Below are 15,249 nucleotides of genomic sequence, written 5' to 3'. Positions count from 1 at the left end.
TTTTCGCTTAACATCTGTTCAGCTGTTTTTTGTTTTTTTTTAATGGGTAATTTCATCTCCTGGACTTTCATGTCATATCCGAAGTGTTCTGGTTTTGTCGTTGTTGGTCATGTTGCCTTCAAAGGCCTAAACGCCTCGTCTGTTGCTTTTAAATATTGTTCTACAGGAAAATGTTAAGGTCTTGAATAATACAGTAGTAATTTATCTACATGCTCTGTATAATGTAATGCACAATTCTATATTCAATAGACCAGAGGTGACCAAAGTGCGGACCGTGGGACATTTGCAACCCTCGGAGTAATTTTGTGCGGCCCCTGGAAGCAGTACAGGAAATGTTTAAATGAAGTTGATGCAGACGGAGACATTTTGTTTCTTTTGTATGAGATTTTCAACTACAAATTTTATATCTTAAATAAAACAATTTTAGGTTTTTATTTTACTAGCCATGTTTTTTTGTTGTTTATTTGCTTTCATTTCAGCGTCATAGTAAATAGGGCCACAAATCTCCAGCAACTTTTTGCTCAAAAACAGACTTAATCACACCCAATAATCAAAATTGACAAAATCCAGTTATGGGTTTTCAAAGGCGGTTCTTATTTTTGTTGCTAGGAATAAACTAATTATGATATATTTACCAAAAGGTTATCTTGTCACGTCTGAAGAAGACACTGAGAGCATCTTTCTCCTTCATGAAATGTAAATAAAAATGGAGTGGCATCAGACTCTGGAGGTTGTAGGATTTCTCTTATGTCTTTGGCAGAAGACCAGAAGGAATTACTCCTGGAAGCACTAGATTCACTTGTTTGTTTTGGGTGTTTTTACCCATAATGCCCTGCACTGTCGTCCACTTCCTACTTTTGTTCTCCGGTTCACTTTCGTCCATATTTGCACTAAAACCTCAACAGAGTTCACATCAGCCGAACCGAGACGTGGGTTTTTAGGCAGACCAGAATTAGTTTTTTTTTTTTTTTAATCCACATCAGAGTTTGATTGTGCATTCACACCTCCCCAAATGAACTGGACTTTCTCGACAAATGAACTAAACGAAGTTGTTTTATCTGATTACTTGGTAAGATTTTGCGTTTTTGCAGTAAAAACGACATTTACATGGCTACAGATGACATTATACATGTTATAAGTTAAATTAAATGTATTTTATTTAACTTATAACAATGAAATAACAGAGAGGAACTGTCTGCACCAGCAGAACTTGTTGAAACATGGACTCAGAAATCTGCTGAAGTTTTCTGATGACTGGGCTCAGTGGGAACGTTGAGAGCTGAATAACTCCAGAGCCGTGTCTCTCCAAAGATCGTGTAAAGAAAATTGTTTAGCTGTGTGGAGCTCAGTAAAACGTCCCACCCAGCAGCACACAATGCCACAATCAAAGGAAGTTCACAAGAGATTTGGAAGAATATGATGTATATGTGGTAACGTCAAAAGTTTGGACACGCCTTCCCAAAGCGCTTTTTTCTTCATTCTGGAAATAGTAAAAACATCAAAACTATGAAGTAATGCATCAATGTGTGAGATGAAAACACGGTTAATTTCTCAAAGTAATCATTGTTTGCAATTCTCTACTTGAAGGAGTTTCCCACATTTATTGAATGGTTTGTCAATCAGAGTCAGCTGTTACATAAAACACAAAAGCTTTCACAGGTTTGTTAGTTTTGGCAAATTTACTTTACTTTTCTGCTCTTTTTTTACCAGAAAAATTTGACTAAATTCTGATTCTTTTTGATAAGCTGTTCATATGTCATTTAAAATCTTTCAGTTGAAAACTCTCCAGATTAAATAATATGATCTCACATCTACATTTTTAGTGTAATTTATTGACTAGTTTTATGTTTAACTTCTTGTTTATCAGTGTGTGGGGAAGATTTATGTGATGGATTAAATTATGAGTTTTAAAAAAGTAAAAATATGAACCAGTTTAGGAGCTTATTGGGAAATATGTTGTATAGTATGGGTATTTCAAAGACCAAAAATGCTGTTGATAATATTAAAAAGCCATAAATAATTGTACTTTTAAGGATGAGAATGAGAGATGTAAACGTCATTCAATGTGGGAATAATTTAAGATCTTGAATCTTCTACTTGCTCGTTTTCAAACAAATAATGTAAAATTGCAGGTCAATGGACATGATAAATGATAACAAAAAACTGGCTAAATTGAGTTTTAAGGCTGAGGCCGCTGTTTAGTACAAGTAAAAAAGGTTTTGACAGTTTTTGAGAAAAATCTGCCATAAGTTTCCAATTATTAGAACAAAAATGTGGGGATTTGTTGATTTTGTGTGAATTTCCACTATAATTCTCAAGAAACTGGAGGGACTGATTGATGTAATTTGGCAGTAAGCAGATAAAAACTGCATTGATTTGATTGTTAACAAAATATTTATTTAGTGTTTAGAATCTAGAGGGCCACATAAAGCTATGACAGGCCGGATTTGGCCCACTGGCCTTGAGTTTGACACACGTGATATAAATATATAGTGATGACAGCCACTAAAGGTCTTACAGAGTTCACATAGAAAGTTGAGTGGAAGGAAAATGTGTTCTAGGAAGTGATGCAACAAAACAACTGCACTTTTATTGTGGAGTTTCTCTTTGGAGTTGCACCACATTTCAGACACTAACTGGGAACATATTTTACACACTTTATATTTATCCAACTTTCTGAAGGAGTTTTAATTTCTTCTGCATCTGACTGACAGCTAAAACTATGTTTGCTATGTCTGTTAGTCTTTCTTGACTGCAGACTCATTTGCACAATTTGGCTGTTGCATGTGTTTGTTTCAGATTTCCATATTATACACTTAATATTTGTATCTTATGTAAAACATTTTTTATGCCTAATGTGTTAAATGTAAGAAATTAAATGAGTTTCTTGCTGTATTTCACAGTGTTTGTGGTGTTTTTTTGATGTTTTTCTTGTTCTTCCTCTCATTTGTTGCTCTCTCTGCAGCTCTTCGAGATCACAGTGCCTCTCACCCAGGGCACCAAGCCTGTAACCATCAGCGTGGCCAACCACACCCAGTGCAGCTGTCTATCCAAACTGGACATTTACAGACAAGTTCACAGCATCATCAGGCGCGCCCTGCCAGAGTAAGAACATTTTCACTGTGGCAAACACTCAGACCGTCATTATGAATGAATAACCTGGAAAACCCAAGCAGAAGCACTTCCATCAGTAATATAAGTTGCAACACATGCGAACCACGTAACAGAAATCATCCAAGTGACAGAAACTCTTTTGTCTCAAAGCACAATAGACGGTCTGATATTGATTGGCTGAAAAAAAAAGGATTTGAAGTGGCCTAGTTAAAGCCCAGATTTAAATTTGATTGGTTTGGCTTTTCCAGGGTGCACAGTGGTGCAGTTGGTAGAGCTGCTGCCTTGCAGCAAGAAGGTTCTGGGTTCGATCCCTGGCCTGGGTCTTTCTGCATGGACTTTGCATGTTCTCCCTGTGCATGCGTAGGTTTTCTCTGGGTTCTCCGGTTTCCTCCCACAGACCAAAAACATGACTGTCAGGTTAATTGGGCTGTCTAAATTGTCCCTAGGTGTGTGTGTGGATGGTTGTGTGTCTCTGTGCTGCCCTGCGGCAGACTGGCGACCTGTTCGCCTCTCGCCCTGAACGTTAGCTGGAGATCGGCACTAGCAACCCTCTTGACCCCCCTAAGGGACAAGGGTGTAAGAAAATGGATGGATGGCACCTAGTAGCCCGCTCTTTCCCACCGCTACAGTGTGTGCTAACCAACTAGCATCATGGCCTGTTGACTACTTCCTCTAGCCGCTGCTGGCTCCAAAACACAACAAAACTTGTATAATATCTTTTAACACATTACATTTCCTTAAACAATCCTCGAACAGTACCAAATAATAAAAGTACTTAGTTAAAATAAACTTTAGGATTATTCTCACCTCAAGTAAATGAGCACACGGCAGTGCAACAGGCAGCTCAGAGTCCCAATACACCACCTACCGGTGAAACACCGTTACTGCACCCATCGTGTTTAACCCCTGTTAACAAATAAATTATATTCTTATCATAACCCCATAAACATTTAAAGAAATGCATGCTCTTTTTTCTCTTTTGTGGGCACACACCAGTGGGCATCACAAGACTGATAGACCGGCCCACCAGGTCGTGTTGTGGTTCTATTGACACTTTGCTGTATGCCTATTAGGAGATGGAACCCAAATAACAAATAAAAATGGGTAGGGCGGTAAAGTGGAGGGTCCAATCGTTCCCTAACCCCTCCTGTTAAGCTGCGCAAATCACTGCCAGTTCAGACTTGTGGGAATAATGCATTTAGTGCACACAGATTAATTTTTTTTTCATAGCGCATGCTCACTGCATGCTATTTTTACACTTAGCAACAGTTGCCATGCTTTTAACAATGATGTCATCAGCATGACTTCAAATGATGTCTGTGTCATGAGGCCCTTCTGAGGATGACTTTATGATGTCATAGAGACCATGACATAACCAACTGATCAGTTAATTCTCTGATCAGTTCCCACAAATCAGCCAACACAAAATTAATTTGGACGTTTTAGCTCAGCGTAATAAAGATGACTGACGAAAATCCACAGAGGGAAATGGATGTGAGGCCTAAGGTTTCTTTTTGGACAAAAGTCAAAAAGACATTGTCCAACAAAGTCCATCCTGGTCAAAGAAGCCCAGATTATAAAAAGAGAAAGTTTCTCAGCGAACTTCTGTGGGAAGTAATTGAGAAGGCTGCAGATGAACCAACTCTGCATCTTGTCCGAAACACATTTGAGGAACAACACAGCAAAATTTTGATTTTGCTATTGAGAAAAACTGGAGAAATAAATGTGGACGTACTCTCTGAGGTGTCAGAAGAGCTCGCTGAAAGGATTTTCCAAAGTGTTGCGAGAGATGCATTCCACTTTGCCAGTGGACTGCATTTAATCGCACTGCTGGATTATCCAGAAGGACACGAAGTCATCGTGGAGAAATTCAAAAAGCACCTGGAGAATCCTGTTCGTCCAAAGAAGATGTTAACGTCCACAAAAAGAAAGATCCGAAAGACGTTTTTTCCTACTGAGGACTTGTACGCAGATGAAAACTGCCTGAGTGAAGATTATACTCAGGCAACCATGGACCCTGAACAATTTTTGAGGGACGCAAACAGGATGGGCTTCAGGCGAGGAACAGAAGACGAAAGGAGAGTTATGGTGCAAAAGATCCTATGGAGATTGATTTACAAGTCCAGTAATAGATCTAGCTATGGGGCTTACAAACAGAAGGACACTGAACCGGTCCAAAGAAAGCTTGCTCCAGAACTCTGGAAAGAAGTCAAAGATATCGATTTTGTGTTTTTTGAGAAAATGGAAAGAAAAGTCTGCAGAGATATCTTACAACTTCTCTGTGGCAATGAAGATGTGGTTCGAGAACTGCTCTTCAAAATGATCAAAAGCGACAACCCAATAGTAATTTACAAGGTTGTAGAGTGCTTCAGAAGAACCCTGGCACGACCGCGGAAAATCAATCTCCGAGACACCTATCTTCAGAAGGCATGGGGGCTCATCAAAAAGGTTGCGTGTGGTGGAGACGATTCTGACGAAGAAGAGAGGCAACAACCCGCCAAGAGTGAACCAAACGTTGAGTTTAGTCCATGCTTAGCTGGGCCTGTAAATTTGGTCAATCCAGAGATCTGTACTGACTCGGAGGAGTCAGGACCGGTCTCCGATTCAGGACACACCTCGGAGACAGGACCTGCCTCCGAGTCAAGACCTGTCTCGGAGACAGGACCTGCCTCCGAGTCAGGACCTGCCTCCGAGTCAGGACCTGCCTCCGAGTCAGGACCTGCCTCAGAGTCAGGACCTGCCTCAGAGTCAGGACAGACCTCTGAGACACGACCCGCCTCAGAGTCAGGACCCGCCTCAGAGTCAGGACCCGCCTCAGAGTCAGGACCCATCTCAGAGTCAGGACCCCTCTCAGAGTCAGGACCCCTCTCAGAGTCAGGACCCCTCTTAGAGTCAGGACCCATCTCAGAGTCAGGACCCGTCTCAGAGTCAGGTCCCATCTCAGAGATGGGACCCGTCTCAGAGTCAGGACCTGCTTCAGAGTTAAGGCAGACCTCTGAGACAGGACCAGTGTCCGAGTCAGGACCAGTGTCCGAGTCAGGACCAGTGTCCGAGTCAGGACCCGCCTCCGAGTCAGGACCCCTCTCAGAGTCAGGACCCCTCTCAGAGTCAGGACCCCTCTTAGAGTCAGGACCCGTCTCAGAGTCAGGTCCCATCTCAGAGATGGGACCCGTCTCAGAGTCAGGACCTGCTTCAGAGTTAAGGCAGACCTCTGAGACAGGACCAGTGTCCGAGTCAGGACCAGTGTCCGAGTCAGGACCAGTGTCCGAGTCAGGACCCGCCTCCGAGTCAGGACCCGTCTCAGAGTCAGGACCAGTCTCCGAGTCAGGACCCGCCTCCGAGTCAGGACCAGTCTCCGAGTCAGGACCCGCCTCCGAGTCAGGACCAGTCTCCGAGTCAGGACCAGTCTCCGAGTCAGGACCAGTCTCCGAGTCAGGACCCGCCTCTGAGTCAGGACCAGTCTCCGAGTCAGGACCCGTCTCAGAGTCAGGACCCGTCTCAGAGTCAGGACCCGTCTCCGAGTCAGGACCCGCCTCCGAGTCAGGACCCGCCTCCGAGTCAGGACCCGCCTCCGAGTCAGGACCCGCCTCCGAGTCAGGACCAGTCTCCGAGTCAGGACCAGTCTCCGAGTCAGGACCAGTCTCCGAGTCAGGACCAGTCTCCGAGTCAGGACCCGTCTCCGAGTCAGGACCAGTCTCCGAGTCAGGACCAGTCTCCGAGTCAGGACCAGTCTCCGAGTCAGGACCCGCCTCCGAGTCAGGACCCGTCTCAGAGTCAGGACCCGTCTGAGAGTCAGGACCTGCCTCGAGTCTGGACAGATGTCTGAGTCAGGACCTGTCTCAGAGTCAGGACAGGTCTCTGAGTCAGGACCTGTCTCAGAGTCAGGACCTGCCTCGAGTCTGGACAGATGTCTGAGCAGGACCTGTCTCCGACTCACGACAGACCTCTGAGTCCTCATGCCTAATGGTGTTTTCAGGATTTTTTCTCACCAACAGAGTGACACCGTGTCAGAAGTGTCAAAACTGGATGCGTTTCCTCAGCAGAATTTCGGAACCTACCAGAGCGGATGATTATGGCCTTAAGAGTGCGTACAAGTTTTCAATCTGAGAATACCGGAAACCTTTAGTCATCCATTGTTACAGTCAGAGCTAGGTACACTAGCCCCCCCTCAATGTAGAGGTAGATGTGAGGGGTCGAAGATGTTGGGGGCGATCTAGCGTACAGTTGAGTGCTGGGGGGCGGACAGACGGCGTATTGCAAAAATGGGGAGGAGGTCTGGCTGTAGAAGGAGGGGGGCGAAGGAGAGACATTGAGGGGGGGCTAGTGTACCTCCCATGGTACACTAGCCCCCCCTCAATGTAGAGATAGATGTGAGGGGTCGAAGAGGGTGGGGGCGATCCCGATCCCCCTATAAATGCTATTTTATTTATATATTTAGGGCTATTGTAAACAAATATTTTAGTAATAGCATAATCTATCGATTATTCTTACGATTAATCGAGTAATCATATAAAAAAAATTGACAAAATAAAGTACTGGTAAATCTGGCATAACAGCAGTGTTACTATCGGATATCAATATCAGTCCAATTTTTCATTTTTGAGCATCCCTAACAGTTACTTCTTTGTAGTTTAGAAAACTAACCTGTAATAATAACAACTCGCTTTCTAAGTTAACCTGAAAAAAGTTATACAACAATCTAAAATTAATTTCAATTTAATAAAAAGAGGCAGGCTCACAAATATGCTTATTAAAAATGTCTAAGATCCAGCTTTTAGTTTATGTAGTCAGTCAGATGAACTGTCACATTGACCCATACATATCAAGCTTTGAGTTTGAGAATATGGGAAATGTCGCCTGAAGTGGTGGTGGTGGTGGTGGGCCATAATTTAACAGTTTGTATATTTTAAGTTAAGGGGAAGAAAACTGTTAAATTATGGAATAATTCTGCTGAAATTCTGTAAAAAATGAGAAAATGTATTGGCAGAAAATTACCAGGACATTTCCCTGTTTTTTAATGGAAAAAATTTAAATAAAATACTGTTAAATTACGGGAAACTTCTGACGGAAATTCTGTAAAAAACACTGAAAATATCCTGGCAGAGAATTACCAGGACATTTACTGTATTTTTATATATATATATTTTTTCAGAATTTCCATCAAAATATTTTCCATAATTTAACAGTTTTTATGTCAAATTTACCAATATTTTGTTAACCCAAAACTGAAATTCTCTCTCTTTTTACTCTGTCTTTTGTGATTTATTCACAAACTTTTTTTAAAAACCTTGGACTTTTCCAAATACTTTTGTCCTCCAAACCATTGAAGTCTGTATTCTATAACATATGTTAATTATAGTGTAAAATATATTAAAGTGGTAACACTTTATTTGAAGGGGGGTGAATAAGACTGACATAACACCTGTCATGAACATGAATAAGCCTTCATGAATATTTATGACTGTTGTCATAAAGCGTCATTTGGTAAATTATGACACTTTTAATACAAAGTTGACATTATTCAAAATATCTTTATGACAACTTGACATTAACCAAGAAATCATTACTGTTATAAATTTGTTATAAAAGTATTACTGATTGCACTTTAAAAAATAGGTAACTTTATGTTATTAAAGGTAAAGTTTAAACAGTGATGATTTCCTGGTTAATGTCAAGTTGTCATAACAAAGACATTTTGAATAATGTCAACTTTGTATTAAAAGTGTCATAATTTACCGAATGACACTTTATGACAACAGTCATAAATATTCATGAAGACTTATTCATGTTCATGACAGGTGTTATGTCATGTTTATGAAAGTGTCATGACAGTCTTATTCACCCCACTTCAAATAAAGTGTTACCATTAAAGGTAATGTATTTAATATATTCTTAACATATTTTTTCAACAAAATTTAATTCTACGTCCACAGGAAATGTAGTTGTAGAACAAAAAACACTTAGTTTGAAAGTAGCTCATGCAAAGTGATGTAAAAATGAAACCATTCTACAATCAATTTGCAGACTTTATTTTGCAATTTAAGACCATAAATTGACATGTCATCTAGTTTTTATAACTAACCTTTACTATTATATATTAAGAACTCAACATATTCTTGAGTTTGCTAATGTTTATCTTCTGTACATCACAACTAATTTATTGCATTTTACTATACAAATTTTCAACATATAAATTAAATGTAAAGCAGTCTTTGAAGTCAAATAAACAATTTTGTTCAGTTATTGTACTATAAGATGGAACATAAAAAAATGCTTTTGAACATGAAAATCATAGTTGTAAACAGGACCAACATAATTCAAAATAAATGCCGAAAGTCAACGATTATTTTTATGAAATACAGGTATAAATATTTTGTTAAAAATCAAATGCTACATAAACCCAGCCGATAACACTTTATTTGAAGGCGGGTGAATAAGACTGACATGACACCGTCATAAACACCTGTCATGAACATGAATAAGTCTTCATGAATATTTATGAATGTTGTCATAAAGCATCATTCGGTAAATCATGACACTTTTAATACAAAGTTGACATTATTGAAAATGTCTTTGTTTTGACAACTTGACATTAATCTAGACAAAAATGATTAATGATTGATTAACAGTAGGTTGTTTTCTTGTCAGCACAAAGATGGTACTGTTATCTTTCATGATAGTATTATAAAAATAAAACTGTGGTCAATAAATCCCCACATATAATTTATTTACAATATGTAAATAAGTTACCAGTTCAGACACTACTAGGATCCTTTTATTGCAATAGAGCTTTGGAGCTGACGTCACAGCGTATGACGTTTACGTCGCTCGCTGAAGTTGGTTTCCATTTCTAGCTTCCAATAGCTAAAGGGCGATTCCACTTAATTTTTCACTACCTTCCGCATCATTAATCGACTGTAGTTTAAAATCTACTATACCTAGACACTTCAAACCTGGACTAGATTATTCTGCTCTAATAGCAGAATATTTATAACCGTGTTTGGGATTTATGAAACCTTTATCTGATTTGTGAATACTCAATAAAGTTAGATTTTCACCATTTTTTGGCATCTCTTTCATACTAGAACTGCTCTAATTTAAAAAATAAAACTCCTAGACACTTCAAACCTGTACCAGATTATTCTGCTCTAATAGCAGAATATTTATAACCATGTTTGGGATTTGTGAAACCTTTTTCTGATTTTTGAAAACTCAATAAAGTTCGATTTTCACAATTTTTTGGCATCTGGATCACACTGCTCTATTTCCAAAACTACGACACCTAGACTCTCCAAACCTTGACTGGATTATTCTCAACTAAGAGCAGAATATTTAGAACCATGTTTGGGATTTGTGAAACCTTTTTCTGATTTGTGAAAACTCAATGAAGTTCAATTTTCACCATTTTTTTTTCTCCATTGAGAACTTCAATAAAGGTAGATTTTCACCATTTTTTGCATCTGGATCACACTAGAACTGCTCCAGTTCCTAAAATACAACTCATAGACTCTTAAAACTTGGACTAGATTATTGTGGTCTAACAGCAGAATATTTAGAACCATGTTTGGGATTTGTGAAGCTCTTTTCTGATTTGTGAAACTTCACTTCACTTAATAGACCCCTGCAAAGGTTCTTTCCTTCCAACAGCCAGCATGATCGACAATAACTCGTTGAAGAATTAATGAGTTACAACAACATTTAATTTCCCATTGGTTAAAGTGGTTAATTAAAGTGGTTTTGAATTATAATTGAATTAGAAAAAAAACCGCATGGATCATGCATGAATAGTAATCTGATCTTTAGTGAAGTTTCACAAATCACAAAGGTTTCACAAATCCCAAACCTGGATTAAAATATTATACTATTGGAGCAGAATAATATAGTCCATGTTTGAAGACTCTAGGTGTTGTAGTTTTAGAGCTGGAGTAGCTCTCTTGTGACCAAGATCCAGAAAATGTCTGAAATCAACATTTATTGAAGTTTCACAAATCAGAAAAAGGTTTCACGAATCCCAAACATGGTTTTAAATATTCTGCTGTTAGAGCAGAATAATTTAGTCCAGGTTTGAAGTGTCTAGGAGTTGTAGTTTTTTAGTTAGAGCAGATCTAAGGTGATCCAGATGCCAAAAAATTGTGAAAATCAACTTTTATTGAAGTTTCACAAATCAGAAAAAGGTTTCACAAATCACAATCAGTGTTGTAAATATTCTGCTGTTAGAGCAGAATAATCTAGTACAAATGTCAAGTGTCTAGGTGTTGTTTTTTAATTAGAGCAGTTCTAGTATGAAAGAGATGCAAAAAATGGTGATAATCTAACTTTATTGAAGTTTCACAAATCAGAAAAGGGTTTCACAAATCCCAAACATGGTTTTATTCATTCAGCTTGAAGCAGAGAATAATCCAGTCCAAGTTTCAAGTCTCTAGGTGTAGTCGTTTTTAAACTAGAGTTGATTAAAGATATGGAAGGTAGTGAAAAATTAAGTGGAATCGCCCTTTAGCTATTGGAAGCTAGAAATTGAAACCAACTTCAGCTTCGTGGAAAACAGCAGATCCTCACACCCTCAGCATAAATATACTGTGGACAAGATCACTGATGCCTATTGTTCTTGCAAGGCTGGGTAAGTCGGGCATTCATGGTTTTGAGGGTTACTTTTGGAATCAGTGATTTCTGTTGTTGGCAAATGTTTGAGTGTGCCTAGGCCTGATACTCGGTGCTTGTTGCTAGCGTGGCTAACACGATTACAGTTTAGTAAAAAGCCTTTTCAGGTAAAATAAAATCTTTAATGTTTGTCAGCTACGGTACACACTGTGGTAAGGTCCATGAATGTGCAGTTCTGTTATTATTATTACATGGAATGACATCTGTGTGAAGTATGGGGGGAGAATAAACCTATAAACGTGATACATTTCAGGTAACGGTTCAAAATGGTGCCAAAATGACTAATTTGAGTTAAGTTCACCTTGTCTTTGAACAACTAATACCTCCACTAATACCGAAATGTCTGTGCTGAATGTTTGCTACATGTTTTGGATTGTAACTGCATTCTTTCCGCTGTGTGCAGTTTTTATTTTTCAATTTATGCCGTATTCTTTGGGATCTTTTATCTTAATACCAGATCAATCCAAATAAACCTTGTAGTAAAAATAAAAAAAAGAGGCCAAGGTTTCATCTTTTGGTGAAACTTATTTTCCTGGAAGTTTTAGTAACGCTGGTGAAAAGTGTGAAACTCTTCCTATTGCAGCATGTTTCATTCAACAGCTGAGAGTGGGAACAACACTCCCATGGGAGATTTAAAAGTCATGACCTTTAGCAATAAAAATCTAATTGATTATTATTGTCACAGAAGCTATACTTTACAGCTTTTACAAAGTCACTAAAAAGTTCATGGAAAGGTGAAACTGTAGCAAACTTTAATGGGGTTTCAGCTGAGAGAAGACAGCTGTGGTCAGGATTAAAACCTCTGCTTCTGGCCATTAACTTGTGATCCTTTCACAGTGTTTATACTGTGAAACTGAATTATAATTACTTCTTAGCAAGGGGAATTTCTTTTAAGATTTTGTGGTGCTTGCTGTCTTTACTTGACACGAAGAAGTGGAGAGATTCACAAAAAATGAGCTGTGGTTAGCCTCCAAACGTGGCTCCACCACATTTATTTATTCACACAAATTCATTAAAAAATGCTGAGAGCTGAATCCTAAAGCAGCATAAACCACAAACACAACATCCAATGTTTCTTACAAATCGGTTCATTATCCTAATGAATTGTAGCTAATTGTTCCTTAGCATATTATACATCAAATTGAGGACATCATTTCTTTTTCTCCAGACTGATGTAAATCATTTAAACTCTACCACAATGAAAGTTAACAAGATATGAACTTCATACTGTTATAAACTAATTAGGCCTAAAAGTAAATCAGTAGCAATATATTTTCCGATAAAACCCTGATCAATGTCAATAGATAATACATCTGATGAAATTTTCAATCCTTTCACTGAACTCAGATCAGAACCGCACAGCATTCTGGGAGATGAAGGCAGAGCAATGTTAGTGGTATTAACCAACTCACTCACTCTTTGGTTACCTAGCAACAACCTCTTAAGTAACATATACAGCATCAGTTTTATGTCCTAAACCTACTGACTTATATTGTTGAAAACTTCAACCAATTCCGAATGCTTAGCATTTCCCTATTTTCCCTCCATATCAGGGTCTGACTTTTTAAACTATTAGAAAAAGTCGAAACACAGGGGGTTTTATGGTTCCCAGAATATTGTCCTGGTTACTGGAAAAAGTTCATGTGGGGAAAAAGCACCTTAATCCAGTCTAAAGATTATTTTCCTTTCCTTTGTGTTTCCCTCTGTTCCAGCTGTAAGTGGCTGTTTAAAATAAGTCTTTGACTCAGTTTTGATCCTTTGCGTTTGAGTGCCTCTCTGCCGTTTGAGGATACCGGAGGTGTTCCTAAAAACGCTGAGTGGTTAAGGCTATTGTTACTTTGATAGCTTCCTGTTAACTCTGCACACACTGAGGGTGTTACTTAAGGAAACACGTTTCGTATTATCTCTAGATTGACTTCACAGGTCCATGAAATGTGTATGTTCCTGTGTGCATGCTGTGATTAATGACCAGCTAACAGTCAGGATCCCATCAGGGATCGGCTCCTAATGTATTTTTTGGCTCGTGTCCTCTGAAAACAGAACAATAGCTAAGTTTAATTGACTGGATTAAAACAGATCAGCGCTGCAGGAATGTGTAGATGTTTTTATATGAAACCTCACAGCTCAATGATCCTTTTGGTTCAGTAAAAAAAACATTTAGGTGGTTGCAATACCTTGTAGCAGAGCTATTACCAGATGAATTTATAAGCACCCATTGAGGTAATAAATCAGTCACTGACACTAAAACACCTTCTTCTTCTGGAGAAGTCTCCCCCATGTAATAGAAGAAGAATACCCCAACGTTTTCGTTTGCATCATCTGTGCTTGAAGCATTCATCTATATCAGTGGTTGAACTGACAGCTAAAATGTCCAAATTAAAAGTATTCAGGGCCTAAGTTTTTAATTTCTTCCAAAATTAAAAATGCAAAAATATTATTGTCAATTCTTTCTCTTTTACCTGCACAACAATTAATAAAACGTGATATTTTACATTTGTTATTTAACAGTTATTTAACTTTTTGGACTTATTATTTTCCATTTTTTAAGTCTATAAAATGTTTTTCATAAGAATTTTCTTTTACAAACTTTACTGTATTTAGCCAAATGTAATGGGTGTGCAAAAATGTGTTTTTTGAGTAAAGCCATTTCAGATGTTTATGGCACGAATAATAACGTAATAATAATAAAATAATAGTAATAATAATAATAAAAAGGATAACTCAAGACAAATAATTTGTGTTGTATTTAATATTTTCCATTTAAAATGTATAGACTGAAAAAAATATAATAAAAAAATGGATGTCCATATTTATGCCACTCTTGAATTATATTCAGAGGCCACACACATTTAATCCACAGGCCACAAATGGCCCATCGGCCACACTTTGGACACCCCTGATCTATATTATGTGATGTTGTGTTTGCTGTATGCTCAGGTACATTAAATGAGACTAAACTTTTCCAATTGTAGTTCAGCTAAGATTACTAAAAATATCTATTTCTTTCCATAATCTTATTATGTTCTTCAGATTTCAATGTTGCCATACAGTACAATTGCAGTCCTTCGATACATTAATTCACAACATTTGAGTTAAATTACCTCTGAATGTATTTTATAGCAAAACCTCAACACTTCCATCTTGGGTGACATCATAGAAAAATCTAAATAAATCAAATGAGATTTGGACCATCCAGATGCCTTAAAGTTATCTTAAATGACTCTTCAAACAATTATGTTCAAACAATTATATATATATATATATATATATATATATATATATATATATATATATATATATATATATATATATATATATATATATTTATTTATTTATTTTTTTTTTTTTTCATGTTAAATGGAAAATGTTAATATTTTTGGCTCTGAGCGTGTTGTTCTTTCAGCAGTTTGCCTTTTTTGAGTCTGTAGACGAAAAATGTTTTAAAAAATCTTCCTGTTAAGAACTCTTTTTGTATAC

At 38.0% G+C, this 15,249-nt stretch overlaps 1 protein-coding gene across 1 annotated transcript in view; it reads left to right on the top strand.

Annotated features, from left to right (window-relative positions):
• Window positions 1-15,249, top strand: part of vegfc (vascular endothelial growth factor c) — a 52,259-nt gene that overhangs the window by 25,063 nt on the left and 11,947 nt on the right. The window contains exon 4 of the mRNA XM_088006122.1: window positions 2,966-3,105. Within this exon, the coding sequence (XP_087862248.1) occupies window positions 2,966-3,105 (140 nt within the window). The remainder of the gene's footprint in view (window positions 1-2,965; window positions 3,106-15,249) is intronic.

This window comes from Poecilia mexicana, unplaced genomic scaffold (assembly GCF_051168715.1).
Source record: "Poecilia mexicana isolate PSO_F unplaced genomic scaffold, ASM5116871v1 scaffold_1, whole genome shotgun sequence".
Lineage (NCBI taxonomy): Eukaryota > Metazoa > Chordata > Actinopteri > Cyprinodontiformes > Poeciliidae > Poecilia > Poecilia mexicana.
This window is presented reverse-complemented; position numbering and strand designations above follow the sequence as displayed.